The 25,627-nt window shown below is 42.8% G+C and overlaps 1 protein-coding gene across 1 annotated transcript in view; it reads left to right on the top strand.

Moving 5' to 3' along the window:
- Positions 1–345: 345 nt before the first annotated feature.
- The window catches only part of glipr1a (GLI pathogenesis-related 1a), a 67,186-nt gene continuing 41,904 nt past the window's right edge, over positions 346–25,627 (top strand). The window contains exons 1-2 of the mRNA XM_078568558.1: positions 346–525; positions 24,519–24,767. Of these exons, the coding sequence (XP_078424684.1) occupies positions 346–525; positions 24,519–24,767 (429 nt within the window). The remainder of the gene's footprint in view (positions 526–24,518; positions 24,768–25,627) is intronic.

Genomic DNA, 25,627 nt, shown 5'->3' with positions numbered 1-25,627 from the left:
TGTTGATATCTCGAAAGAGTTTGAACCGCTGCAGTCCATGTGGTGTAGGTACACCCACACAGTGCTGTTAGGGAGGGAGTTCCAGGATTTTGACCCAGCGAAGGACCGGTGATATATTTCCAAGTCAGGATGATGAAGTTGGCTGGAGAGGAAACGTGTCAATAAGCTGGGGGAAAGCCTCAATGTCTACGCCCGGCAGAGAAGGGGACGGGGCTCTGCTCTCGGCGACGTTCGATGGAGGGGGTGGGGCAGTGTTGTGGCGCCCCCCCGCGGCAGCACAGGGTTCTGCAGGCCGGCGCTCACTCGGTGCCCCGCCCTTTTCCCAGTCCCAGTCCCAAGTCCGCCATGGCCATCGCCCAGGTGCCGTGGTGTCTCCCTGCCCTTTGGCTGCCGCTCTCCCTGTACGCGCCCGCCGTCCGAGCGTTCATCGACATCAACGATCCGACCTTCATCCAGGACTGCGTGACCGAGCACAACAAATTTCGGTCGCGGGTGTCCCCGCCGGCCACCAACATGTTTGCGATGGTTGGTAAATGAATGTCAAGCCGCCCCGTCCCGTGCCGCCCCGCCCACGATAACATTCTTTTTAAACAACAAAAAAAAAACGCCACCCCTCAAAAAAAATAAATAAAATGTGTCGGGGGTGGGGGGAAAGGGTTGGGAGGGGGTCGAGTTGCGAGGAAAGAGGCGGTTTTCTTACCGGCGGTGACCGTGAGGCGAAGGGAAGGTTCTGGAACCAGCGCGCGCCCTCGACCGTTCGAAGGGCGGGCGTTTTAAATTTTCCCGCGCGAATGCGGCGGCTAACCGTCCCTCGTGCTTCAATCAAACCTTTTCTCCGCACATTTCCCCCTTCCCCTATCATCTTCACTAAACAATAGCCTTTTAAAAAAATATTTTAAATAAACTTTTCCCTTTTCAACAAATGAGTGACATCTTCCCTCCAGCCTGGTGGTCGGTCTCTCTCTCTCTCTCTCTTTCAGAGACCAGGAAGTCCTGGGTTTGAAATCCCACTCCAGAGGCTCCAGCCCATCGACAGAGAAAGGCTAAGATTTGATTGGGGGTGGTGTTCAAAAAATCATTCACCGGTTTCTTCTTCTTCTTCAGCTCTCTGCCCCAAAGCAGGTCCGACCCGCTGCGCCACAACTTTTGCCACGGGTGGGGGCAAGGAAGCAGGACCCCCAATTCACCCCAGCTGGAAACTCTTTCGAGTTATCAACAGTCACAGATTGCAACTCTTTCGAGTACAATCACAGTTCTTGGTTTCCGGGAGTGGGACATGAACCCACAACCCTCTGATTCAAAGGCGAGGGTGCTATGAACTGAGCCACAGCTGACACCTCTACCCCAGCTGGAAGGGGGATTGAACCCCCATGCACCAATCTGTTCCATACTGGCCATCCAGCCAACTGAGCCAATCTGTCCGCCACCCCCCCCCCCCCCCCCCACGGCCAAAGAGTCTGAGTTGCTGTGCAACTTACATTTTTGTATACATGTTGTAGTCTGGGGCTATGGATAGTGATGGTAGAGGCTCCAATTTCCTTCACCACATGGCTGGCCAGGAATCTCTCCTGATCTTACTGCCTGCCGCAGACATTGGTTGGAAGGATTTACAGGCTGATACTCAACCTGTTATGAACGTACCTTCCTTGGTTATCAAGTCCTGGAGTGGAAATTGAACCTGAAGCTTCTGGCTCAGAGGCAGGGATGCTACCCACTGCATCACAAGACCTCCATGACCATTTTAGGTAGAGTGAAGGGTAGAGAACCAGAGGAGACAAGTTCGATGTGGTTGGAAGTGATACAAGGAAAAAGTTATTCATGCAAAGAGCGGTTTAGGATTTGGAATGCATTGCCTGGTAAGGTGGTGGAAACAGATTCAATATTGGTCTTCAAAAGGGAAATGGATAAATATGTTTCCAGACCTATTAAAGGATTATTTGAGTGGAAGGTTGTTTACACAGCTTTGCTTGATTGACATCCTTATGTGGTTATAATTAATTTTTTTCTGAAAAGAGAAACATATTGCCATTGCTTTTCGTCTTGCAGTGATCAGGACAAATACAAGCATGTCAAATTTCAAATGTTCACAACAGCTTATACTACAGGAGAAATAGCTGCTGATTGGTTGGCATGTTGACTCTGATTAGGCAAGATGTTGCCATGTTGAAAGCAATGGTGAACTATAGACCCCCAAAGCTCCTGGGTAATTCAAGAAAGGTGCAGGAGGCTTTGGTAACATGTCCCTCTTTTCAGCAATATTCAAGTTTTTTGTGATTTCTTTTGTCAAGGTTTCAATGTTTACACAAGATTAAGAAGTATGAAGTCCCTAAATCTTCTATTATTGATACTTTACTTAGTTGTTTGACACTTTTGTAGCAAGAACACAAAGAATTATGAATGGATGATTTTTTTTTCTAAGCAGTTTCACACTTGCCGTTGTTACTGTAGTGTTCATTGATTCTGTACATAGTGTATACTGGGTGGATGGGCATGGAAGGCCTAGGGGTTAGCGTGGATGGTAGGAGGGGCTATTGTGGGTGGGTGTAGGGGCATGAGTTGGTATGGGGCTGCATGGAAGTGGCATAGGGATTGGGGGTGTGCGGGATGAGGGCTAGAGGACCTAAAATGTAACCAAGCAACTGAGACAATGTGCCTGACAACTGAAGTGGGCCTTCTAACCAGCTCGCTTCAGCACTCGATGGCCTCTTGTGGCTGCTCCCTGACCTCGTTCCTGTGGAAGGGGCCCGATTTCATCCCGCAACCCCTCCCCCAGCCAGAGAAAAAAATCATGACTTTTGGTACACTTTCTACCGAAGCACGTGCAGCGAGCCAAGAAATTTCCCAACTTGGGCTATTCACCTTGTGGAAATCCAGCTCTTAGTCCTTTAGGTCCAAAGGAAATGGTGATGGGGCAAGAAAAGAAACAAAGATGTGCCTCAAGCAGATGTGCTGCTGATTGTAAGCAAAAATAAGAGAAAAACAGAATCAAGTAAGGAAAAGGAAACAAAATGGGAGATGAACAGATTTTGGTCTGAAATTGTTACGTCCCGGAATACTGTAAAGTGCCTAAGGGCTGACCTCAAACTTACATTGAGCTTCACTGGAACAGTGCAGTAGGCCGAGGACAGAGATGTTAGTGTCAGAGCAAGGTAGCTCAGGGTCATGCTTGCAGTCTGAAAGATGTTCTGCAAAGTGGTCACCCAATCTGTGTTTGGTCTCCCCAGTGTAGAGACCACATTGTGAGGAGCAAACAGCAGATAAGATTGAAAGAAGTACACTTAAATCACTACTTCATCTGGAAAGAGTGTTTAGGATCTTGGACGGTGTGGATGGGAGGAGGTAAAAGGACAGGTGTTACATCTGTGTTTGCATGGAAAGATGCCGTCGGAAGGGTATGGACTGTTGGGGGTGACTGAGGAGTGGACCAGAATATCATAAAGGGAATGGTCCCTTTGGAATGCTGAAAGGAGAGGGGAAGGTATGTTTGGTAGTGGCATCATGACAGAGGTGGTGGAAATGGTGGAAAATGATCTTTAAATATGGAGGCTGATGAGTTGGAGGATGAGGACAAGGGAAAGCCTATCGTGGTTTTGGAAGGGGTGAGAGCATAAGTGCAGGAAATACGGTGAACATGGTCGAGGGCCCTGTCAACCACGGTGGGGTGGGGGGAATCCTCAGTTGAGGAAAAAAAAGAAGGCACCTCAGAAGTACTGTTGTCAAAGGTTGCATAATCAGAACAGATGAGATGGAGACAGGAACTGTGAGAATGGAAAGGATTCCTTACAGGGTGTAGGATATGAGGGAGTGTAGTTGAGGTAGCTATGGGAGTCAGTGGGTTTAGAATGACTGCTAGTTGATAGCCCATTGCCTGAAAAGGAGACAAGAGAAGTCAAGGAAGGAAAGAGAAGAGTAAGAGATAGACTATGTGAATCTGAGAGAAGGGTGGAAATTGGAAGCAAAGATGCTGAAGTTTTCTAATTCAGGTGAGAGCAGGACACGGCACTGATACAGTCATCAATGTACTGGAAAATCAGTTGAGTGAGGGGGCTCAAGTAGGCCTGGATACCATGTGAAACTAAGAGAATGGTGGAAATTGGAAGAAAAGTTGAAGTTTCTGGATTCAGGGTACCATGTGAAATTGAGAGTAACTGGGTTCCTGGCCAATCGTATAACTTGGCTGTGGACAGGGCTTTAAATTAATGGGATTGTGGGGGTGGGGGTGCTGCAGGGTTCAGGTGAAGGGAGATTTAGAAATCCAAAGAGCAATGGAACAGTGTAGCAACATGGGTAAAGGCAAGCAGAGTGGGAAAGGAAAGGACAGAGGGTTTAACATTAATTGTTCATCAGCAAAGAAGATCAATGCAGGGAATAGTAGTGAACAATGAAATTAAGGGTTTTTTATCTGAATGCACGAAGTATCTGCAATAAGATAGATGGAACAGTGGTACAAATAGAGGTAAATGGTTTAGACTTAATCACCGTTAGGGAGACATGGTTGCAAATATGTGATCATCACTAGACACAATATTTTGGAAAGACAGACAGAATGGCAAATGAGGAGGGGTGGTCCTGAAAGTAAAGGATGACAAAAGGGCAGAAGTGAGAAAGGATCTGGCCTCAGAAGATCACGAAATAGAATCAGTATGGGTGGAAATTAGGAACAGTAGGAGTCAGAAAATGCTGGTGCAGTAGTTTATAGGCCCCCTCCCTAGTAGTTATACCAATGGACAGAGCATTAAATAAGAAATGATTGAAGCTTGTAACAGGTAATGTAATAATTGTGGGGACATTAATCTTCATATAATTGGGACAATTAAATTGGCAAGGGTGGTCTAGAAGGTGAGTTTTTAGAATGCTTTTGTGACAGTTTTCTGGAGCAATATGGTGTGGAACCGTCTAGGGATAAAGTTGTCTTTGATCTAGTATTGTGTATTGAGGCAATGTTAATTAGTAATGCCATAATAAAAGATCTACTGGGAAATAGTGATCATAATACCATTGAATTCCATGTTAAGTTTGAAAGCAACATATTCCAATCACAAACAAGAATCTTAAACTTAAACAAAGCCAATCACATAGGTATGAGAGCAGAACTGGCTGAAGTTGATTGGGTAAGTAGAATAAAAGATATGGCAGCAAATTAATAGTGGGAAACATTTAAAAGAACTATTCAAAATCTTCAAAAAATATATTCCCCATTGAAAAACAAAAACTCAGCAAGAAAGACCCATTCATGGTTCACTCAGAAATTTAATGATAGTATTAAATTAAAAGAAGAGGCTTATGAAGTTGCAAAAAATAGTTGCAAGTCTAAGGATTGGGAGTGTTTTAGAAACTAGCAGTGAACCACCAAAAGTTGATAAAAAGGGAAACAATAGAATATGAGAATAATCTAGCCAGAAATATAAAAACAAATTGTAAGATCTTTTATAAGTATATAAAAAGGAAGAAAATGACTAAAGTAAACTTTGGTCCCTTAAAAAAAAGAGGAGAAATTATTATGGGGAATGAGGAAATGGCAGAGACATTGAACAAATTTTGTGTTTGTCTTCACGGTAGAAGTCACAAGTTGCGTACCAGAAATAGAGGGTCACCTAGGAGCTAAAAATAGTGAGGGATTTAAGGTAATTAATATTAACAGAAAAAGCATTGGACATACGTATTGGGCTGAATGGCTTCCTTCTGTGTTGTACTATTCTATGAGAATTTAGGCTGACACTTCAGGGCAGTACCGAGGGAATGCTGTACTGTTGGAGGGTGCTACCTTTCTTATGAGATGTTAAACAGAGGTGTCATCACAGCCAATGAAGTATTTTTGAAGGGATGCAGGAAAAACACAGCAGCCAGTTTGCCTATAAATATTAATTTAAGGAAACCCACAAAGGGTTCAGTGTTTTTCAGGAAAGTGATGGAAAGTGTGGTTAGCAGTGCTATCAAGTGGCACTTAATCAGCAATAACCTGCTTACTGACGCTCAGTTGGGGTTCCGCCAGGGTCACTCAGCTCGTGATATCATTACAGCCTTCGTCCAAACGTGGACAAAAGTGTTGAACTTAAGATAAAAGCAAAATACTGTGGATGCTTGAAATCTGAAACAGAAACAAAAATTGCTGGAAAAACTCAGAAGGTCTGACAGCATCTGTGGAGAGAAAGACAGAGTTAATGTTTAAAGTCCATTTGACTCTTTTTCAGAACTAAAGAGAAGTAGAAATGTGGTGAAATATATACTGTTTAAGGGTGGTGGGACAGACGAAGCTGGATAGAAGGCCAGTGATAGGTGGAGGCAAAGGAGAGATTGCAAAAGATGTCATTAACAAAAGGTCGAAGGGGTGTTGATAGTGGTGATACTGGCAAAAGGAGGTGCTAATGGTGACATTAAAAGTAGAAAGCAGGATGAGCAAATGACAGATGGCCCTAGTGGGGGTGGGGGAGGGGACAGTGTGGGAGAAAAGATCAAAATAGGCTAAAGGTGGGGATAAAACATGAAACCACATCCACTGGCAGGATGAAGTTTCTTGAGTGTTGTTGGAGCTGCAATTATCCAGGCAAGTTAAGAGTATGCCATCACAGTCCTGACTTCTGCCTTGTAGATGGCGGACAGGCTTTGGTGAGTCAGGAGGTGAGTTTTATGCGCTTCCTGTGCGGGTGGGGGGTGATTCCCCAAAAGCGAGAGTGCACTGTTTGGCGCATGCGCACGAGAGAGCGCACATCTCCCTGAGGCTAAGTGCTGCCTCAGAGAGATCACTTCCACTTTTAAAAACATTAAAAATAGAGAAAAAAATCTTTAACTTGTCCCCCTCATGTGACAATTTCACAAGAGATGGGGCATGTTCATAATTTGCACTATAACGTTATTAAACTTTTTAAAACCATACATGAAACTTCATGTTAATATTAATTACCTTAAATCCCTCACTATCTTTAGGTCCTAGGTGACCCTCTATTTCTGATACGCAACTTGTGACTTCTACCGTGTTGCTAAACTTAAGAGATGAGGTGAGAGTGACTGCACTTGATATCAAGGCAGCATATAACAGAGTGTGGCATCAAGGAGCCCTAGCAAAACTGAAGTCAATGGGAATCGGGGGGGAAAATTCTCCACTGGTTGGAGTCATACTTAGCACAAAAGAAGATATTTGTGGTTGTTGAAGGTCAATCATCTCAGTTCTGGGACATTGCTGTAGGAGTTCCTCAGGGTAGTGTCCTAGGCCCAACGATCTTCAGCTGTTCCATCAATGATGTTCCCTCCATCATAAGGTCAGAAGTGGGATTGTTCACTGATGATTATACAATGTTCAGCACCATTCGTGACTCCTCAGATACTGAAGCAGTCCTTGTCGATATGCAGCTAGACTGGACAATATTCAGGCTTGGGCTGACAAGTGGCAAGTAAAATTCGTGCCAGGCATTGACCATCTCCAACAAGAGAGAATCTAACCACCTCCCTTTGACATTCAATGGCATTACCATCAGTGAATCCCCACTATCAACATCCTGGGGGTTACCATTGACCAGAAACTGAACTGGGCCAGCCATAGAAATACTGTGGCTACAAGCGCAAGTCAGAAGCTGAGAATTATGTGGAGAGTAACTCACCTCCTGACTCGCCAAAGCCTGTCCGCCATCTACAAGGCAGAAGTCAGGACTGTGATGGCATACTCTCAACTTGCCTGGATAATTGCAGCTCCAACAACACTCAAGAAACTCAACACCATCCAGGATAACGCAGTCCACATGATTGGCACCCCATCCACCACCTTCAACTTTCAGTCCTCCCACCACTGATGCACAGTGACAGCAGTGTGTACCATCTACAAGATGCATTGCAACAACTCACCAAGGCTCCTTCGACAGCACCTTCCAAACCCACGACCTTTCTTTTTTTATTATTAATTCATGGGATGTGAGCGTCGCTGGCTAGGCCAGCATTTATATGCCATCCCCAACCACTACCACCTCTACCATCTAGAAAGACAAGGGCAGCAAATGCATGGAAACACCACCACCTGCAAGTTTCCCTCCAAGTCACACACTATGCTGACTTGGAACAATACGCTGTTCCCTCTGTTGTTGGGTCAAAATCCTGGAACTCCCTTCCTAGCAACACTGTGGGTGTTCCTACAACACATGGACTGCAGCCTTTCACGAAGGCAGCACACCAGCACCTTCTCCAGGGCAATTAGAGATGGGCAATACATCCTGCCTAGCTAGGGACACCCATATCCAATGCATGACTAAAAGAAACACGATCATTAGTTACAAGTTAGAGAGAACAAAACTAGCATTCCATGAGCTTGGGATGACCTGAAGCATTTTTTAACCAGTAAAGTAATTGAAGTGGGATCATTATTAGAATGTTGGGAATGAGGCAGCCAGTTTGTGCACAGCAAGGTTCCACAAATAGCAATGAGACAGATGATCAGCTTTTTAATGATGTTACGTGATGGCTAAATGTTATCCAGGACACAAGGGAGAATATTCCTTCTCTTAGAAATAATGGTGAGAGATCAAGAAACTCAGCCAGCTTTGAATTTCGCCAAAGCAAAATATTTGGCTGACCAGGTGTGGGTTGATAAATGAATTTTACCAAAGCAAAATTCATATATCAACCCACACCTGGTCAGCCAAATAGTCCACCTCTGATATATGTTGAAGGAGAGACTCTGGAAATATTGAGCACTTCCCATACCTTGGCAGCCACCTCTCTCAAAAGACCAACATTGTTGCGGAGATGCAACAGTGAATCTGTTGCACCAGTTCAACCATCTACAATATGGCAGCGCGTGATGGACAACAAAGCCCTCTGCAAGTCAACGAAAATCTTGGTGTACAAAATAGTTGTCATAACCATGCTCATGTGCTGCAGTAAGATCTGGACTGTGTGTCAACGACACGTAATAGTGCTAGAGAAATTTCATCAGGAGTGCCTCCACCACATCCTCTGGATTCAGTGGGAGGACCGTTGAACAAAGGTAAGTGTCCTTCTTGAAGCCAGCTCCACAAGCATTCAGGCAAAACTCCTGCAGAATTAACTTTGATGTATTGAACACTGTGTCAGGATGGCCAAAAACCATCTCCACTGCCAAGCTTCGTTTCCTCAACTCTCAAATGGTCAATGCTGCAGCGGAGGACAAAGAAAATGCTTCCAAGACACTCTGAAGCTCTCCTTCAAGCGTGGCAGCTTTGACATTAATGACTGGGAGGAGCTTGCTACCATTCATTCAGAAAAGCGACAACTTGTCCATCAAGCTGCATCATGCTTTGAGTCACAACGCAACACCTTAATCATGAGGCAGAGCGGCAACAGAGAAGAAAAGAAAAGGAAGTAAACCCTGCAATCAGGATCTCACTATCTTGCGAGATGTCCTGCCCCATGTACCCAAAGATCTGTGGGTGGAAAATCGGCCTGTTTAGTCACATGAAAATCCATGGCAGGAACTCATGACCCTGAATAGACATCATACTCGAACCGAGGGACAGCTGACGACTGTGAGATTTTTTTACATTCACCTGAGAGAGAGGATGGGACCTTAGTTTGTCTCATCTGAAAGATGCCACTTATAGCAGTGCAGGACTCCTTCAATACTGCATTGGAGTGTCACCCAGGGTTTTGTACTCTAGTTATTGGAGAGGGACATGGAGGTGAGAGTGCCATCTGCTGAGCTCATTCTTGGTTCAGCTCTAGCAGTGTGAAGAGGAAACAATCATTTAAAAACTAAGGAAGACAGAATGATAGTTAATAATTTTGTTTTGAGAGTTCCTTTTAATGTCAATTGGTGTGATCCCATTGATGTCACCTTTGGGGTTAAGAGCTCATGGTGTTGGGGGTAACATATTAGCTTGGATAGAGGATTGGTTAGCAAAAGGAAACAGAGAGTAGGCATAAATGAGTCATTTTCAGGTTAGCAAGATGTTGACTACTGGACTGCCACAGGGATCAGTGTTGGGGCCTCAGCTATTTACAATTTACATCAATGACTTGGATGAAGGAACCAAATGTATGGTCGCTAAATTTGCTGATGACACAAAGATAGGTGGGAAAGTAAGTTGTGAAGAGGACATAAGGGATTATAGATAGGTTAAATGAGTGGGCAGAAATTTGGCAAATGGAGTATAATGTGGGAAAATGTGAACTTATCCACTTTGGTAAGAAGAATAGAAAAGCAGCATATTATTTAAATGGAGAGAGATTGCAGAACTCTGAGGTAGAGAGGAATCTGGGTGACCTGGTACATGAATCACAAAAGACTGGTATGCAGATACAGCAAGTGATTAGGAAGGCAAATGGAATGTTGTTCTTTATTCCAATGGAATATAAAAGTGGGTATGTCTTGCTATAGTTGTATAGGGTATTGGTGAGACCACATCTGGAGTACTGTGTACAGTTTTGGTTTGCTTTTTAAAGAAGGAATATAAATGCATTAGGGGCAGTTCAGAATCACTCAATTGATGCCTGGGTTGGGGGAGGTCATCTTATGGACAAAGGTTGGACAGGTGGGGCCTATATCCATTAAGAGTTCAGAAGAATGAGAGGCGATCTTATTGAAACATATATGACCTTGAGGGGACTTGACTGATAGAATGTTTTCCCTTGTGGGAGAGACTAGAACTAAGGGACACAGTTTAAAAATAAGGGGTCACACATTTAAGACTGAGATGAGGAGAATTTTTTTCTCTTAGAAGGTTGTAAGTCTTTGGAAGTCTCTTCCCCAGAGAGCAACAGAGACAGTGTCATTGAATATTTTTAAGCCAAAGGTAGATAAATTTTTGGTTTACAAGATAGTCAAAGGGTATTGGGGGTAGGCAAGAGTTGAGGCCAGAATCACAGTGCAGAAGAGGCCCATCGAGTCTGCACCGACACATGAGAAACACCTGACCTACCTAACTAATCCCATTTACCAGCACTTAGCCCATAGCCTTGAATGTTATGATGTGCCAAGTGATCAATAAGATCAACAATGATCTTATTAAATGGCAGAGCAGGCTCGAATGGGCCAAACCGCCTACTCCTGCTCCTAATTTGTATGTTCGTTTGTTGTGTTAAATGCAGTGGAGCATTTACTATTCTGCCCAGCTTGAAGTGACTTTTTTTTGTCAAAATATTGACAACTTCATGTCACTGCCATTTTGAGATCAATAATGGTGGCTCCAAGCCATCATTTATAGAGCACCTTTAATGTGGTTAAACTTCCCAAGGTGCATCACAGGACTGTTATTAAACAAAATTTGACACCAAGCCACAAGATATCCAGGCAGGTGATGAAAACATGATGAAAGAGGTAGGTTTTAAGGAATGTCTTAAAGGAGGACAGAGAGGTGGAATTTCCACCATCTAGCCCTTTTCAGCCCTTTTCTCCTTAATTCCAATATTCACCCATTCTTGCCTTCAGCTATCCTTTGCTGAAGGTCCTACTAAGCAACAGGAGCCACAACTGGAAGATGATGAGAAGGCAAGGACCTAGGCAATTTTTTTTCTTGCTTATTGCCTGTTGGGATAACGGTGAAGACCAGCCTGCCCACCATTTCCAGATATCTCTATCCTGCCTTGTCTTCCTCAGCCCCAAGCCTCTCCTCCTTACCACCCATGACATATGCTTCTTCTCCTCCAAGCATCAGATCAGATACTTTAACTCATGAGGAATTATATAGTGTGAAATTGGCACCAAGTGTTTCATTGAGCACGAGGAATCCAGAGGAGTAGAAAATGGGGGAGCATTTGCTCATTTCCCAGTGGAGACTGAGGAGGTGGCTGCCTATGACTGGGAGCTGTGAAAGTCATGAGCACTTATATATAAAGAAGGATGTTTGGGCAGTATCATATCTACATAAAGACTCTGTGGACATGTGTAGCAATTGACAGGTGTGACTGCTGAGTGTACAGCTGTCTTTTGCAGTAACATCATGGAAACTTTGACTTCCTTGCAGGCACCAGTGCAGCAAGTGGCAGCTGATCCCAGCTAAAAAGCAGTTGGTGTCTCCACCTTCATGAGAGGATAGGCTGCAGCTTTGGAGGACGCCAGGAAGAAATTGGGGCAGAATGGATTGCGACTTCAAATCTGTGGTAATTGTCAGCTCTCAGGCCTTTCAGGATTTGATGGCTGTCATTGGGCCAGACATTCCACTGATAATTTGGACCTACTAGAATGGCTGCAATCTTACAGGACAGCAGCGCATATAGTGTTCCCTCTGGTTTTCTCTCTCAGAGCACCATGCCAATGGAATGTAAGGTTTGGAAACAGGTTGTCCAGAAGCATCCTCCAGAAATGTAGTCAGATTCAGCTCCACAGCAGCAGCCAGGACCCACAAGAAAACAGCTACCCTTCTATAGAGAGTGAACCATCTCTGCATTCCTGACCCTTGGGTGGAATCGACCGGCATGCTAAATAAGTGATAAAAAGACATGTATAAAGAACCCAGGAGAGAAACAATTTTAAGAGAAAGGTAACATTTAGCCATTATTGTACTAAAGTAGGAATGTGCACTTATCTTGTGCTTTGTTATTCATAGAAATTGCAGATATACGGGAAAGAAAACAATTATTTGGTGCTAACTTATTCACTGAGTTGATGATTATTAGTAAAGGCATGTGGGGCATGGGTGTTGTGTGGTCAAATGCTAGAGCGAATATTGGTTTGAGGGAATGTTTATTTGCAAATGGAGCAGAAAGAGGTCAGGCTGTGGTGTCAGTGTAGACAAAATCATGAAAAGTAGCCATGAGAGTATCTAAACTTTGATGCTCCTTGCAACTGTCAACAAGGACTTCACTGCATGAATGTTATTCTGATGACCTGCTCACTTAAGTTCAGGAACATCTGGAGCCAGCACCTGCACTGCAGCCATGTTAAACTACAGTCCCTCATGGATGATAAATAGTGAAGGAGACTGCAGTAAGTCATAATCACATCCTGGTAGCTGCATGTGTTGTTCTATAGCCCTGTTTCTTCTGTTTAGGCTAGTCAGATTGATAACTCAGGTCAGCAGGAGGCATGCTCGTACTCCAGTTGTGTCCATTGATAGTTTCTTCTTTAAAAGTTCACTGAGCCATAAACGCCAGAGTTTAAAGCTATCACGGCAAACTCCGTATGTCAGTGCTGACATGAAGAAACCTTGGATTTGCATCACAGACCATCTACACAATCATAGTGGAATCCCTTTATTGTTGACATGGCTGAAATGGTGGGCACCTTCAATGCAATTTGGGTGGCAGTGACACACTGAATCTTGAGAAAGCCCAAAATTCCATATGGTCCTTCTTCACTACAGCCTTGTTGTAATGACAAAGCTTATGAAATAGTCTGCATTGTTGTAAAAGGCGTCAGAGACCTGGCATGCCCCTGCTGCTCCCTGCCTTATGTTACACAAATCCCCCAAGGCTGCAAGAAAGGAAGTAAAACCATAGTGTTGGAAACACTTAGCAGATCAAGCTACATCTGTGGAGAAAGGAAAAAGGTTAGGTTAACCTTTCAGATCCATGTCAGAGCTTCAAAAGTTAACCTAACCTTTCTCCATAGTTGCCACCTGACCTACTGACTGTTCCCAGCATTTTCTGTTTTTATTTTTGATTTCCAGCATCTGCAGTATTTTGCGTTTTGCTGCCAGAAAGGAAACCTAGTCTTAAATATTAAAAGCAACGCTGACCTTATAGCCACTGAGACATTCATGCGGGCGGATCATGGCTTAGGATCTGTGTGCACCATGTCACAGATGTTGTAGTTTTTGAGAACTCTTCTGATGCAGAGCCCCTCAGAGAGGTCATCTTGAGACCTGTGCTGCCTGTAAATTTTTGGTGATGAGAGGTGGGGTGACAATATCGATAGACTGTATTCGTCTGGCATGGAGCCTGTCTCTTTTTCTCCAACCTGTGCTGCTCTTCATCTACCATGATTACCTAGGATTACATAGAATATACAGCACAGAAACAGGTCATTGGCCCAACCTGACCATGCTGGCGTTTATGCTTCAGTTGCATCTTCTCCCATCCTTCCTCCTCTATACCAGCATTACCTCTATTCCCTTCTCCCGCTATGCTTATCTAACCTCCCTTTGCATGCTTCTACACAGTTCACCTCAACCACTCCCTGTGGTGGTGAGGTCCTCATTCTCACCACTCTGTGTCAAGATGTTTCTTCTATGTTCCCTATTTGATTTCTTGGTGTGACTATCTTGTTGATGGCTTCAAATTTTGCTCTTCCCCACAAATGGAAACTCTTTTGTAATTTTAATAACTACTATTAGTTCACCCTTCTGCCTTCCCTTTCAAGACAAGAGAGACTCAGCTTGTACACCCTTACCTGATATATATAATCTTGCATTTCTGGTGGCATAGAATGGCATGCTCATGGGGAAAGGCTGCTAAGTTTGTGGGTGAGGTGCCTAGGATCCAAAAAACCTCAGGTATTTTGAACCAATAGCAGGCAGTCAATATCAAGGGCAGGTCTCAGAATCAACAATTCAAAAATAAAAAGCTGAAATGACTAACCAAACTCTTCAAAGCTGACAAACTTCTTATTTCCACCTTGGAAAACTTCTGAACTATTTATATTTATTTCAGTGTTGATTACCCTAAGTTCAGCTATGAGATAAAAAGTAACTTGCACCTACAAGTAACTTGCATCTACAGTTATGTGGGCTGACAGGTAGCCGTTGCAAACGAAGCCAGTAGGAACAGATCATGGGAAGGCTCAAAACTCAAGGAAGCCTGGGTATTGCTGCAGAAATGACTTCTACCCAAATTTCCTTGCTAAAAAGGCATTGAGAAGTTGCAAGGGATAATGATTATTATAGCGCCAAGAATGAGGGACATTAGCTATATGGAGAGACTAGAGAAGCTAGAATTGCTCTTGTTAGAGCAGGGAAGGCTAAGGGGGTTTCAACTGATGTGTTCAAAATTATAAAAGGTTTTGTTAGAGTACATAGAGAGAAACTGCTCCCAGTGGCAGCAGTGTCAGTAACCATAGGACATTGATTTAAGGTGATTAATTGGTAAATGAATGTATGGGAAATGAGATACAATGAGTTGTTGTGATCTGGAGTGAAACGCTCAAATGTGTGGTAGAAGATGATTCAGGAAGATTCAGTAGTAACTTTAAGGGAATTGGATACATACTTGAAAAGGAATACCATTGCATGGCTATGGTGAAAGAACAGGGGAGTGGGACTAATTAAACAACTCTTTCAGAGAACCAGGACATGCACAGTGGACTGAGTAGCTTCCTTCTGTGTTGTGTGATTCTTACAAAGAAAAGGCATTGTGCTGTTCCAGCCTGGATAATTCACCCCCTCTGATTTTCATTCAGAACACGTTGTATTATTTAACCAATTACCTATGTCGAGCTTACATATCTGTAGCTTCCTGGGCTAGCCTTCTGTTTCTTTTTATAAACTGGCACCAGACTTATGCATCTTTAGAGTTTGTTCAGTGTGGTAGGTATAATGTAGCGTATTTACTTTTCAGTGGGCAGAATTTTATGCCCTGCGAGTGCGTGCCCGACCCGATTGAGTGTAAAATCACGCGAGATGATGTCAAGCAAGCATCCTGACGTTATCGTGCACGCACGCGACATTTTGCTCGGCAGGCACGCGCAAAAGTTGGAAGCACAATTAAGAGGGCAATTAAGTCTATTCATGGCACAATTGTCTGCGATTTTTCATGGCCTGTCCAACCTTACGGTTGGCAGACGGGTGAATCGGCCAGGCAGCCGTTACATTTTTCATGAAACCTCATCCAAGGGCGGGATGAAATTTACATTAGGAAATAAAATAAAAATAAATATCTGGGAACTACATTTTTATGAGGTATGCTTTCAGATGCTTGATTGTGATGCATGGACATTTTCTTGCCGTTTTTTAGTGCTTCATTTCATTATTTGCAGGTCTGCAGCTCCCTGAGGCAATTGTCTCCCTTCAGGGAGCTCTCTCAAAGTGTTCTCCCGCGCCTGTGATGATGTTGTCACCCGCCCTCTTCCTGGCCCCCACCCTGGCAGCGCTGAGCTTTTCAGTGAGGATTTCACACTGGCTGGCCGTTAATTGGCAAGCCAACTTGAAATCGTGGTTGGGGGCCCATTTCCCAGCTGCTCCTGGGCCTGGAAATCGCACGCGCCCGATGAGGGAAAAATTCAGACCAGTATTTTTTTAAATTAAAGAACAGGTGTAAAAGTGCTATCCTATTCCCATTCTGTGCTGAGTTAGTTGATCCCTGATCTCAGCTAGGGCAGTTGGCCTCAAAAACCTTAGGTTATTGACAAAAATAAATCAGCCAGGGTTCCCTGCTTGTACTCAGTACCCTTGGCGTTGCGGTGAGGGTGGGGGGAGAGTAAGGGAGAAGTTGTGCACAGGACGCCTGATCGAGTCAGAGGAATGGAGAATTTTGGGAGAGTTCTAGTGCTGGAGGAGGTTATAGAAGTAAGGACAAGTAAGCCTTTGATGGAATTTCAGCAGAAAGATAAATTTGAGTTATTAGGGAACATGGAGCAAAGCAGGCCAGCAATAACAGGGGTGATAGGAGAACAGGGCTAGATCTGGTACAGAAAAGGACAATAGAATTTTGGATTAGCTGAAGTTTATGGAGGATGCGTACAAGCCAGGAGAGCATTGGAATATCAAACTAGAATTAACAAAAGTATTGGTAAGGATTAAAAGCAAGATACTGCGGATGCTGGAAATCTGAAACAAAAACAGCAAAAGCTGGAAAAACTCAGCAGGTCTAACAGCATTTGTGAAGAGAAAGACAGAGTTAACGTTTCTAGTCCGTATGACTCTTCTTCAGAGCTAAAGAGTAATAAAAATGTGAAGAAATTTATATTGTTTAAGTGGGGGGATGGGTGGAGCAGGTGGAGCTGGATAGAAGGCCAGCAATAAGTGGAGGCAAAGGAGAGATTGACAAAGATGTCATGAACAAAAGGACAATGGGGTGTTAATGGTACTGGTACTGACTAAAGGAGGTGCTGATGGTGGCATTGAGGTCAGAAAGTAGAATGTGGTAATAGCAATGGTAAGCACTCTGGAAAGAACAACATGAACAAATGACAGAGGAAACCCCTTAAGAATTTTATATTTTTCAATCAGATTGCTTTTCATTCTTCTAAACTCTAGAGAATATAGGCCAAATGTGCTCAACCCCTCCTCATCATTCCAGGAAATAGTCTAGTGAATCTTTGTTGCACTCTCTGTAAGAGAAGTACAGGTACCAGACCCCATATCCCATGTATATATGTACGTCCGTATGAAGCTCGGGACCGGATGTGTACTGGATATGGGGATTTTCCGCATTATTGGTCCTGGGGTGGAGGGGGAGGGTGTAAAGGATAACTGAAGCCGGGCTAATTTTTCCGCTGAGCTAGACCCATCCTGGACAGGGAAAGGCAGGGATGAGGGATGGACCAGGCTACCTTCCACCGTTAACCCCAGATCCAAAGAGCAGAGCATCAGTCCGCCACGACCCAGATATGACAGATAGCAATGCCCGCTGGGGATTGTAGTTTCCAGGACAGGACCGGGTTTTTGGGTCCTTCCAGATTTTGGGACGCCGGACAGGTGGTCTAGTACCTGTATGTCCTCCCTTAGGTAAGATGACGAGAACTGCATGCAGTGCTGGAGGTTGTTTTTCCATAGGTTCTATACAGTTCACTCTTGCACTCCAATCCTTTTTTAATAAAGGCTAACATACCATTTCCTAAATTCTCGTTGCACCTGCAAGTTAACTTTCTGTGACTCATTCAGATCCCAATCTTTCATCATTTTAAAACTTTTCTGATTTCTGTTTTTCCTACCAGTATGGATAATTTTGATTTCTCAACGTTCATTCCATCTGCCACGCTTACTTAACGTGTCTAAATTCTTTTGCAAACACCCCACAGCTTACTTGTCCATCTAAGTTTGTTTTGTCAGCAAATCTGGATATATTACACTCAGTCCCTTCATTTAAGTCATTGATGTAGATTGTAGATAGCTGAGGCCCCAGCACTGATGCTTGTAGTACCCCGCTAGTTACAGCCTGCCAATCCATAATAACCTATTTATTCCTACTGATTTCTGTCCATTAACCATTGTCAACACATAAGAATAGAAGAAATAAGAGCAGGAGTAGGCCATTCAGCCCTTCAAACCCGCTCTGCCATTCATTGAGATTCTACTTCAACACCATTTTCCTGCACTATCTCTGTATCCCTTGATGTTTTTAATATGTAGAAATCTATCAACCTCAGCCTTGAACATACTCAAAGACTGAGCCTCCATAGCCCTCTGGGCCAGAGAATTCTAATGATTCACCAGCCTCTGAATGAAGAAATTCCTCCTCATCTCTGTCCTAAATGGCCTGCTACTTATTCTGAGACTGTGTCCTCTGGTTCTAGAAGGCCCCCCATCCCAGCCAGGGGAAACGTCCTTCCTGCGTCTGTCCTGTCGAGCGCTGTCAGCATTTTGTATGTTTGAATGAGATAACTTCTCATTCTTCTAAACTCAGCGAATAAAGGCCCTGTCTATTTAATCTTTCCTCAGAGGACAGTCCCTCAACCCCATGAATTAGTCCGGTGAGCCTTCATTGCACTTCCTCTATGGCAAGTGTATCTTACCTTAGGTAAGGAGACCAAAATTTCGCACAATAATTTAGGTACGGTCTCACGAAGATTCTATATAATTGCAGTAAGACATCTTTATCCCTATACTCAAATCCTCTTATAATAAAGGCCATTTGCCTGCTTAATTGCTTGCTGTACCTGCATGTTAGTTTTCAGTGATTCATGAACATGGTTACCCAAGTCCTTTTGAAGTTCAACACTGCCCAGCCTCTTAACATTTAAGAAATACTCTGTGTTTCTGTTTTTCCTTCCAAAGTGGATAACCTCACATTTCTCCACATTATATTCGATCTATCAAATTTTTGCCCACTCACTTAACCTCTCCAAATCTCGTTGAAGCGTCCTTGTATCCTCCTCACAACTCACACTTCCAACTAGTTTTGTGTTATCTGCAAACTTGGAAATATTACTTTTAATTTCCATATCCAAATCATTATAGATTGTGAATAGCTGGGGCCCAAGCTCTGATCCTTGCGGTAGCCCACTAGTCATAGCCTGCCAATCTAAAAATGACTCATTTATTCCTACTCTGTTTTCTGTCCGTTAACCAGTTCTCAATCCATGCCAGTATATTCCCCCAATCCCATGTATTCTAATTTTGTTTACTAATCTCTTGTGTGGGACCTTACCAAAAGCTTTTGAAAATCTAAATATACCATATACATTGGTTCCCCCCCACCACCTCCCCCACTTATCTATTCTTCTAGTTACATCCTCACAAAGCTCCCAAGTTTGTTAAACATGATTTCCTTTTCATAAATCCATGTTGACTTTGCCTAATCCTACCATTACTTTCTAAGTGTCCTTTTATCACATCCTTTATTATAGATTCATGTATTTTCCCGACTACTGATGTCAGGCTGATCTGCAGTTTCCCATTTTCCCTCTCTCTCCTTTCTTAAAAGGTGGGATTACATTTGCCATCTTCCAATCTGCAGGAATCATTCCAGAGTCAATAGAACTTTGAAAGATGACCACCATTGTATCTATTATCTCTACAGCCATCTCTTTCAACACTCTGGGATGTAGATCATCAGGTGTAGGGGATTTATTTGCTTTAAGTCCCATTAAGTTCTCTAGTACTTTTGAAATTAATATTAATATCTTGCAGTACCTCGTTTACACTAGTCCCTTGATTCTCCATTATTTCTGGGTGGATTTTCATATTTTCCTTACAGACACAAAGTATTTGTTTAGTTTCTCTGCCATTTACTTATTCTCCAATATAAATTCTGATTTTGTTTTTAATGGACCCACATTTGCTTTTGCTAATCTTTTCCTTTTTACATACCTATAGAAACTTTTATTGTTCATTTTTTGTTTCTCGCTAGTTTACTCTTGTGTTCTATTTTCCCTTTAATAACCTTTTTCGTTGTCCTCCTTTTCAGAATTATGCAATGCACCCAATCTTCAGGCTTACCTTTTTTGGAAACTTTATACACCTCTTCCTTTGATCTCATACAAATCTTGATTTCGTTTATTAGCCACGGTTGGAACAATTTCCTTCCTGGGTTTATCTGTATTAAATGAATGTATTTTTGTTGCAAATATGTATTAGTTCTTTAAATGTTAGCCGTTACCTGTCTCCCATCATACCTTTCAATGTAGTTTCCAAATCCACCATCATCAATTTGCCCCTCATACCGTCATAGTTTCTTTTGCCTAGATTTAAGACCCTAGTCTGCTTGAACTGCATCACTTTCAAACTTAATGTAGAATTCTATCATATTATGATCACTCTTTCCTAAAGGCTCCTTTACAACAAGATTATTAATTAGCCCTCATTCATTGCACAATACTAGACCTAAAATAGTCAGTTCCTTAGTTGGTTCCTCAACATACTGCTGTAGAAAAGCATCTTGCATACATTCCTAGAATTCATCCTCCACAACATTAGTACCAATTAGGTTTAGTGAGTCAATATGTAGATTGATATCTTCCATGGTTACTGTATCCCCTTGATACATGCACCTCTAATTTCCTGATTTCTACTGTGATTTACATCACCACTGCTTGTTGGCCTATAAACAACTCTTTCCAATGTTCTCTGCCCCTTGCTGTTTCTTAGTTGCACCAAAACTGATGCTACGCCTTGGATCTTTAGACCTAAGGTAATCTCTCACTACAGTACTAATGCCCTCTTTAATGAACAGAGCTACCCCACCACTTTTTTTCAGCTTCCAGTCTTTCCTGAATGTCACGTAGCCTTGGATATTCAGGTCCCAGCTTTAGTTTCTTTGTAGCCACATCTCTAATAGCTATCAGATCATGTATATGAATTTTTATTTGAGCTGACAATTCATCTGTTTTATTGCGAATGCTGCAGGCATTCAGATACAGAGCCCTTATTTCAGTTTTTTTACTGCTTTTGCCCTATTTGCTGGCACACTCTTAAGTTTGCAATCACTGTCCCTTCCTGCCATACTCTGATTATCATGACCTTTATTGCTACCCTGATCTATTGCCTTGACATTTCCCTTTAATTTACTCAAACTTCCTCTACGTGATCCCTTCCCTCCACCCCCTGCCCCCCGCCCTCTCTATTTAGTATAAAGCCCTCTCTACTTCCCTACTTAAAGGACCCCTTAGAATGCAGGTTTCAGGCAAAGTCTGTCCCAACGGTATAGCCCCCACTTTCCCCAGTACTGGTGCCAGTGCCTCATGAACTGGAACCCATTTTCCCACACCAGGGCCACACATTCATCTCTCTAATCTTATTTACCCAATGCCAATTTGCACTTGGCTCAGGTAATACCCAGAAGGAAAAATCAGTTCGGACCAGTACACTTATTTCCCAGTATTATTGGTGTTCGATTTTAAAGTATACAAGACCAGTATTTTTATTTCCCAGTTTTTACTGTTTTTCCCTTCTGGGTAATCCAGAGATTATTGCCTTTAAGGTTCTGCTTTTCAATTTAGTGTCTAGCTCCTCATACTTCCTATGCAGAACCTCTTTTCTAGTTCTACCTATGTCATTGATACCTATACGGACCACGACAACTGGATCCTACCCCTTCCACTGCAAGTTCCTCTCCAGTCCTGAGCAGATATCCCAAACCCTGGCACCATGCAGGCAACACAGCCTTCTGGATTCTCGCTCTCAGCTACAGAGAACAGCTTATATCCCCCGGCTATACTGTCCCCTACAACTACATTCCTTGTGACTCCCCCCACTTCCTGTACCATGGTGCCATGGTCAGTCTGCTCATCCAAACTACAGCCCTCAGTCTTGTCCATACAAGCTGCAAGAACCTTGAACTTGCTGCTCAGTTGCAAGGACTGAGGCTTCTCCACTCCACCTCCTTGATCCCCTTAACTGCTTGGCTCGCAGTCACACCTTCCTGCCCCTGACCACTGACCAAATCAGACAATGCTAACCTAAGGGGTGTGTCTGCTCCTGGAACAAAGTGTGCATGTAACTTTGCTCCTCCCTGCAGCATCGCAATGCCTACAGCTCGACCCCCCCCGCTCATTAAATCTGAGCCGAAGTTCCTCAAGTTGCAGACACTTACTACAGATGGGGCTATCATGGATTGCAGTGACATCCAGGAGCACCTACATGCTGCAGCCGTGACATATTACCCTTTTCCTGTCGTCTTTATTGTGTTAATTGAATTTATTTTTCTTAAATAATTTATAGTTCCCAATTTCACCAAACTCCCTTACTCATCAAACTCCCAGGTTCAACGCTCTTTGCACTTGAGCAGCAGTCAGTGCAAAGCCAAATTAAAAATATTACTCTAAGTCCTATGAGCCTTAATGTTATGTAATAACCTTTTGTGTGGAACCTTATTGAATGCTTTTTGAAAATCCAGATACACTACATCCACCCCCTACTAGTTAAATCCTCAAAAATCTCTTAACAGACTTGTCAAACACTATTTCCCTTTTATAAATCCATGTTGATACTCTCCAGTTAAATTTTCCAAGTGCTCTGTCATGACATCCCTAATAGATTCTACATTTTCCTACTACTAATGTCAGTCTAACTGACCTATAGTTCTCTATCCCTACTTCCTTGTATAGCGGGGTTACATTTCCTACCGTCCAATCCATGGGAGCTGTCCTACATTCTAGGGAATTCTGGAAGATAAAAACCAATGCATCCACTATCTCTGTCGTCACATCTTTTAAAAGTCTAGAATGTAAGCCTCCAATTCCAGGGATTTGTTGCCTTTTACTCCCACTAATTTCTCGAGTACTATTTCTTTACTAATGTCCTTAAATTCTTCATTTTCAGTAGACCAGACCCTTAGTTCCCCATTACTTCCGGAATAGTTTTCATGTCATCTGCTCTGAAGACAAAAAGTATTTGATTAGTATCTCTGTCATTTCCTCATTCCCCATTATAATTTCTCCTGTTTCTACTTCTAAGGCAGCCATATTCACTGCCATTAATCTTTTCCTTTTTATGTACTTACAGAAGCTTTTGCTGTCTGTTTTTATGTCTCTTAGCTTGTGTACTCTCATACCCTATTTTCTCTCTCTTTATCAATTTCTTTGTCATCCTTTGCTGAATTTTAAAATCCTTCTAATCCTCAGGCTTACTACTCTTTTGAGCACAATTATAAGCCTCTTCTTTTAAACCAATACTACCTTTAATTTCTGTAGTAGCCACAGTTCCGCACTTCTCATGTGGGGTTTTTATTCCTTAAGGAAATGTATGGAGAAGTTAGGTGTGACTAACTTTGTCAAATGTGATAGAGCATTTGAGGAGAGATATTGGGCCTGATATTAACTCTGTGTAAGTTGGTGGGTTTTGAATGAGTTAAAACCATAATTACAGTTGCAAAGGCTGTCATTTGTGACTTTGATTTCGGCCATATTGGAGCTGTGGCAAGGGTGAAAACATGATTGGACAGATTAAAGTGAGATTCTGAAAAGGATGGACATAATTTGAGAGATGACAACATATTGAATGGGAGGCTGGGGATGGGCCAGCAGATTGCATAGTTGGGCCAAGAATGAATTTTTTGAGGGAATGATGATGCATTTGAAAGGGAGGGTGGTAACGAAGTAGAGGGTTCCATGTAAGATGGGGCCAGAAAGGGAAGTTTGGTGATCAGCAGCTAAGTGGAAGGAGGTCAGAACAGGAAGCATATCTCATGCATAAAATGAGCTGAGAGAGGGCATGAAGACACATAGAGAGAAATTAAAGAGAAAAATGGATAGCTTCAGGACTATAACAAAGAAAAGCAGTAGAAGCAACTGAACAAATGGTGTCAACTTAATCATAAAGGAGTCCTTGTTTTTGGAGGTGAGGGTGGAAGGGGCATGGAAACAAGTTTTAGGTGATGGCTTGTGGTGCAGAAAGGAAGCTGGGATAAATTTGCTTGCTTTTGCGGTTACAAATATCCTCAACAATCTTCCTCACTTGCAGTTTTGAGGCTCTTGTTGCCAGCAAAGCCTTTACTCTCATCCTGGCCATTTCCGGGTATCACTAATCTAAGTCCAAAGAAAGTGGGCTTGAATATGCTTGGTTTAGGCACTTATCATCAGATCAAGATGGACTATATCAAGTGCCATTGAGCCTCACTTTCCTCATTAGAACATCCTGATATTGTGGTGAATGGTGGTTCAAAGTCTGGATGCTGGAAATTTGAGATTACTATTGGTGGGGTGAGGGTGAACGCAGAAAGAAATGGATTTAAAAGCAGGGAAGGATATGGATGGTGAGAAATACAAGGATGTGGTTGGAGATAGCTTTGTTAGCCATCAAAACTATGGGAATAAAGATCCCATGGGATATAACACAGTAAAGCATCTGGTTATGATTAAGGACAGGCAAGATTCTATGAAGGAGAAGTTAAAAGAGGCCAGGAGGGCATGAATTCATAGGAAAGAAGATAAGGTTAGTTGATATAGAGACTGGAATCACCATGAGAGAGGAATTGCTTGGTGCAGAAATCTTTTAACTTTGTAATATTTCTTTTTACAAATCTAGACCTGGGATGAAGCTCTTGCTAAATCTGCAAGAGCATGGAGCAAGGTTTGCATATTCAAGCATAATCCAAGCCTGAAAAAGAAAGGAACTGTGCATCCAACTTTCTTCCCCGTAGGAGAAAACATCTATATTTCATCAGGCAGGTTCAGTGCCAAGGCTGCTATTAAACGATGGCATGATGAAGTGTTTGATTTCAATTACAATACAAATACCTGCAAATCAAGGAGAGTATGTGGGCATTACACCCAGGTAAATATACACATGGTTTGCAGACATTCTGTTCCTTTTAGTCACCTAATGAAAGCTTCGTCAATTGTAATCATTCCTAATTTCTTCTACATCAGTTGCATTGTTTGCAAAAAAGGAGACCTTTGGTTTTATCTAATACCATCCTTTGCTACCAAAATGTAATTGGTTGAAAGGGAATGCAATTTGTTGCATTTAAGTCATGAGTTTCATTTGTAACAAGCGTAATTTATAATATAAAAACAAAAAAACTACTGCGGATGCTGGAAATCCAAAACAAAAACAGAATTACCTGGAAAAACTCAGCAGGTCTGGCAGCATCGGTGGAGAAGAAAAGAGCTGACGTTTCGGGTCCACACGATCCTTCAACAGAACGTGAAGGGTCTTGTGGACCCGAAACGTCAGCTCTTTTCTTCTCCGCCAATGCTGCCAGACCTGCTGAGTTTTTCCAGGTAATTCTGTTTTAATTTATAATATGTTCCTTGAAGTGAATTAATTCCATGGAAACAATTTATACGATGACTTTTTAAAAAATTCATTCACGGGATGTGGGCTTCGCTGGCTGGGCCAGCATTTATTGCCCATCCCTAGATGTCCTTGTGAAGGTGGTGGTGAGCTGCCTTCTTGAACTGCTGCAGTCCATGTGGTGTAGGTACAGTGCTGTTAGGAAGGAAGTCCCAGGATTTTGACCTAGCGACAGTGAAGGAACAGTGATATATTTCTAAGTCTCAATGGTGAATGGCTTGGAGGGGTACTTCCAAGTAGTGGTGTTCCCATCTTTCTACTGCCCTTGTCCTTCTAGATGGTAGTAGTCGTGGGTTTGGAAGGTGCTGTCAAAGGAGCTTTGGTGAATTGTTGCAGTG

Source organism: Cetorhinus maximus, chromosome 22, assembly GCF_964194155.1.
Source record: "Cetorhinus maximus chromosome 22, sCetMax3.hap1.1, whole genome shotgun sequence".
Lineage (NCBI taxonomy): Eukaryota > Metazoa > Chordata > Chondrichthyes > Lamniformes > Cetorhinidae > Cetorhinus > Cetorhinus maximus.
The sequence above is the reverse complement of the archived record's forward strand: the minus strand, read 5'-3'. Positions and strand labels throughout refer to the sequence as shown.